Source organism: Triticum urartu, chromosome 3A, assembly GCF_056163025.1.
Source record: "Triticum urartu cultivar PI428250 chromosome 3A, HENAU_Tu73, whole genome shotgun sequence".
NCBI classification, from domain to species: Eukaryota; Viridiplantae; Streptophyta; class Magnoliopsida; order Poales; family Poaceae; genus Triticum; species Triticum urartu.
This window is the reverse complement of record NC_141875.1, coordinates 63,292,069-63,296,746: the sequence shown is the minus strand read 5'-3', so window position 1 is coordinate 63,296,746 and position 4,678 is coordinate 63,292,069. Positions and strand designations below refer to the sequence as shown.

At 45.2% G+C, this 4,678-nt stretch overlaps 1 protein-coding gene across 3 annotated transcripts; it reads left to right on the top strand.

Annotated features, from left to right (window-relative positions):
* The first annotated feature begins 266 nt into the window (after positions 1–266).
* On the top strand, positions 267–4,477 carry TAF15B (TBP-associated factor 15B). 3 transcript variants are annotated; one of them, XR_007298136.2, is made up of 8 exons: positions 267–466; positions 544–775; positions 1,314–2,127; positions 2,935–3,085; positions 3,179–3,257; positions 3,753–3,953; positions 4,069–4,112; positions 4,227–4,477. XR_007298136.2 is itself a non-coding variant. In XM_048706067.2 (6 exons), exons 1-6 carry the CDS (start codon positions 403–405, stop codon positions 3,859–3,861), a joined length of 1,449 nt encoding a protein of 482 aa, XP_048562024.2. In that variant the 5' UTR covers positions 267–402; the 3' UTR covers positions 3,862–4,061. The 3 variants fall into 3 exon arrangements, 1 of the variants encoding a protein (XP_048562024.2); XR_007298135.2 differs by having other exon boundaries at positions 4,063–4,112; XM_048706067.2 differs by lacking the exons at positions 4,069–4,112; positions 4,227–4,477 and having other exon boundaries at positions 3,753–4,061.
* The last annotated feature ends 201 nt before the right edge of the window (positions 4,478–4,678 follow it).

Here is a 4,678-nt window from a genome sequence, read left to right as displayed (position 1 = left end):
ACACACACTTTTTTTTAGAAGACATTAACACACAATTTTTTCTAGACAAATAAACACACACATTATTTCTGAGCATCATATAAACACACAAATAGATTGGACGGTTATGTAGCGGGCTTCACACGTCAAAACATCTAAACGGGCCGGGCCAAACTACGTAGTGGGCTTCAGGCAACTCCCCAGTCAGTCAGAAGGCCTGCCGGAGTCGGTCAGCGCAACCGAATCAAACAGAACTCTTTACAATAAAATTCGGCCCATGTTCGCGATGCTTCGCCCTTGCAATCGCGTCGCGACTGTTTTGCCCTAATCCACAGCGGGCGCCTCTCCCCTGCATCGCGAATACTCGGCTCCGCCCCCGCGGCCTCTCGAACACTCCCAAACCCTAGCTTTGGCGTGAACCCCATGTCGGGGGCGTACGGATCCGACGACTACCGCGGCGGCGGCGGCGGCGGCTACGGCGGCCGAGGTCGCCTCAGGATCCTCGGAATCGGTTTTGTCTCCTCTTCGTGGATCGTTTTTCTGACCTTTTTCGTGTTTGTGTAGGCGGCGGCGGCAGCGGAGGTGGTCGTGGGCGCGGCGGTGGGGGAGGATATGGCGGCAGCGGTGGCGGTGGTGGAGGATATGGAGGTGGTGGCGGTGGGGGAGGGTACGGCGGTGGCGGGAGAGGGGGGGGCGGTGGAGGAGGAGGCTACGGCGGCGGTGGCGGCGGCGGTGGCGGGAGAGGTGGCGGGCGCGGGGGTGGACGCGAAGGCGACTGGACTTGCCCTGATGCAAGGTGGGTATCGAATTCTCATCATCTCGCTCTAGGATTTGGCGTTGGACTCGCTGATCCAGCCGTGGTCTTCTGAACTTGTCGTGGGGATTTAGGCTAGGCAGAACTTTCATGGTATTTTATTGTTGGGAGCTTATGCTGCAGCGCCGTGACTGGAATTTCAAACATCACATCATTCTGATGGCTTAGTTTCAACTTCTGCTAGATGCCCTATGGCTTTAAAATCATAACTTATGATGCAATCCTATTCCTGTGTGCAATTTACATTCAAAAAAATAGTGCTGGGCTATATGTTGATATACCAGCATATTTGCCCTGGTTATTTACATTCGAAAATATTGATGCTATTCCTGTAGTATATTTTGTTGGTTGTTACACCAGAGCATACATTTAATTTACGGTTTTATGTGTTACCAATGTTCTGCTCTTATTGGAAACATTGATGGTCTCTAGTTTATAAACACTACCAGTTGTGTTGATGCTGAGGGTATTATCTTCTATGGAATCCTTGAGACTAAAAATATATGAACTCTTGTTGCAGCTGTCTTAATGTGAACTTTGCAAGGAGGACTGAGTGCAATAAGTGTGGGGCAGTTAACCCAAGTGGAGGTGGAGGTGGTGGTGGTGGCGGCGGGTACGATAGGTCTGGTGGAGGTGGAGGTGGAGGGTACAATCGTGGTGGTGGTGATCATGGTTCAGGAGGTGGTGGCTACAGCAGAGGTGATGGGGATTACAACTCTGGTGGTCGTGATGGTGGTGCTGGAGGAGCAAGAGGAGGATATAATCGTGATGGTGGTAGCGGCCGTGGTTTTGATGACCACCGTGGTGGGAGCGGTGGTGGTTATGGAAGAGGCCAAGAGAACAACCAAGGTGACGGTGGCTATGGACAGGCTCCCCCTAAAGGCCCTCCATCCTATGGCGCTCCTCCAGGTGACTACGCACCGCCCCCAAGTTCCTATGGAGGCAACAATGTGTACAGTTCAGACTCTGCAGTGCCACCCCCTAACAGCTATGGTGGCGGTCGAGGCCCTTACCCACCAAGCTATGGTGCCCCACCTCCGAACCCATATAGTGGCGGTGCCCCAGGGGGGCAAGGAGGCCTGCCACCTACATATGATGGTGGTCGGTCTGCGCCTGGGGGTGGAGGCGCAGGTGGTGCTCCACCTTCTTATCATGGCGGAGGCGGAGGCGGCGGTGGTTATTCTGCAAATGCTACCCCTGAACCTACTACAAAGGTTAAGCAGTGTGATGCAAACTGTGGTGATTCCTGCGACAATGCAAGGATTTACATCTCAAACCTGCCTCCAGATGTGACTGTTGAGGAACTGCAAGAGCTTTTTGGAGGAATTGGCCAGGTATAATTTACCTTCTCTTGAATTCTTTATCAATATGTAATATCCTAGAGATCTCCGTGCTGTAGATCTGTGCGTCCTCTAAAAACATATTTTATGAGGTGCTCCTTAATTTGAACTGTATGTATTACTCCCTCCGTTCGGAATTACTTGTCTTGGAAATGGATGTATCTAGAACTAAAATACGTCTAGATACATCCATTTTTGCGACAAGTAATTCCGAACGGAGGGAGTAGTTCTTTATATTGCCTGAAATGCTTGGTATGTGTTCCTCTTAAAATATCTCACTTTCCACTTGGACTGTTAATGCCTGTGTCATATGATGTGAAGTTGTGTTCTGTTTTCATCAGTTCATAGTTCATATTAAGTGTGTAAGCTGCATTTATTGATATTAGTAATAATATTTTCTATAAACACTGCATGGTTGGACCCCATCCATCATTCTTTTAAGATAAGGTGCTTATAAACCAAATGCGAAGTTTACGTGTGGTGAGACCATAGTGAGGGTAATTCTATCTGATACATAGTTAGTAATAATCAGCTTGACTCTGCTCACATAATTATACTCCAAAATAGGCCAATATTTTCTTGATTCCTGTTACCTCAATATATGTTTTAGTTTTTTACTTAAAAACTTTATAGCCATGCTGAGTCGGTCAGGTAACATATCTTTGCCCAAGAACACGCAAGATGGCACCCCCATTGCTTTTGTTAATCTTAGAGAATAGAATACTGTTGTTTTTCAATTATGTCGAGCACTTGTTGGTCATTTTATTTTGTTCTTTCAATACTTGCAACTACTTTCTAAAGGTTGGAAGGATCAAGCAAAAACGTGGCTACAAAGACCAGTGGCCCTGGAACATAAAAATCTACACTGATGATTCTGGGAAAGCCAAAGGAGATGCTTGCCTTGCTTATGAAGATCCTTCTGCTGCTCATTCAGCTGGAGGATTCTACAACGGTATGTTTAGTGCTGTGGTTGCAGCGATGCATCACATTTTTCTATTTAACACTGTGCTTTCCACTTCATAATGCATATACTCTTCCTTTTCAGATTATGACATGAGAGGCCGTAAAATTAGTGTTGTGATGGCTGAGAAATCAGCACCTAGAGCTCCTACATCTGGCCATGGGTAAGTACATCTTGCTTCATTATATGATAAGTGCAAATTCTGAAATGTAATGTCTACTCTGGGCCAATTATACCCTCTGGCTCATGCTACAGTTTGATATCTCAATTTGCATTTTCCTAGCATTGTCATATTATTTTGTCCTGTGTCATTGTGTGATTTACAGGCCTCTTAAAACTATTTAGCAGATATGAGAATATGCCATGAGTTGTCTGGTTGTTGCATTTTGGCCTGAAGAGGACAGAATGGAACCCAACCAAGTTAACCTGAATCAAATTATGTATCAGACATTGTTGTCATGTTACATATGCCTTGGATGACCAGATAAAGTCTGGAATCATTGCCAAGTACAGTTGACCAATATGCAGTTTTTCTTTTAAGCAGCTGAGCCTTTAAATCAGCATATATCATACGTATCTCCAGCTGAGTATAACTAAAATCATGATTGGTTGTATGATGTTAATAAATAACCTGTTTGCCGCATTACTTGTTGTGCAGAGGCGGACGCGGTGGAGGCGGTGGCTATGGCGGGGACAGACGCAGAGATGGAGGAGGCCATGGGCCTAACAGAAACCAGGGTGGTGGTTCACGTTCGCGGCCGTACTGAAAAGAGTCATATAATTACTAAGATTGTCATCTGCAAGAAACCATTTATATTCATGTTCTCTCTGGACTTGTACTCATACAGGAGATCGTAAGGTAGGTTGTCTGCTTTTCCAGGACTTCTGTTCCATTGTCTTACTCCAGTGTTGGTTGGATGTTTGTTTGTCAAAAGTGATTGATCTATGTTATGTGAATTTTTCCTTAGAGGCAGCTGGATAAGCTCCAAATGCCGATATGTTTGAGATGTTATTACAGGTGAGTGCCGAACTATTATGATTATGCAATGCTTTGCTCTTATGGTGATTAGTTTCACCATATTATTATTTTTCCTTTTTTTGATCTAATGCTTACATTCCACATGGTATTCAGCCGGTGGATCACTGCTGTAAGCTTTGGATTTTGCTTTGGAGAACAGGTAGGGCGTTTTTGTTGTGTGGTTGATTCGCTTGATCCAGGATAGTCTGCTAGCGATGTGTTTCTGTGAATCTTAGATGTATCAAAGAATCTTCGTAGACTTGCACCTCAGTGATTTTTTCCATCTATTTGTAAAATTTAATTTACTTGAAGTAAAGCCTTTATGAATACGAGGAAATTAGCAGCTATTAACGACATTTCCTTTATCCAGTCCTTTCGAGTTTCCATCTGCTAACTTTACTTCAGTGGTGTGTCATTGCTGTCTGCTCTTTCAGACAATCCTGAAGCTGCAGATCCAGCTTCAGTTCAATTGGCTCTGATTTTCTTCAATTCATTTCTTTCCTCGTATGGTTCTTCACGGTAAACGGCAGCTGTCATATGACATACTTGAGTAATGTTTCATTGCA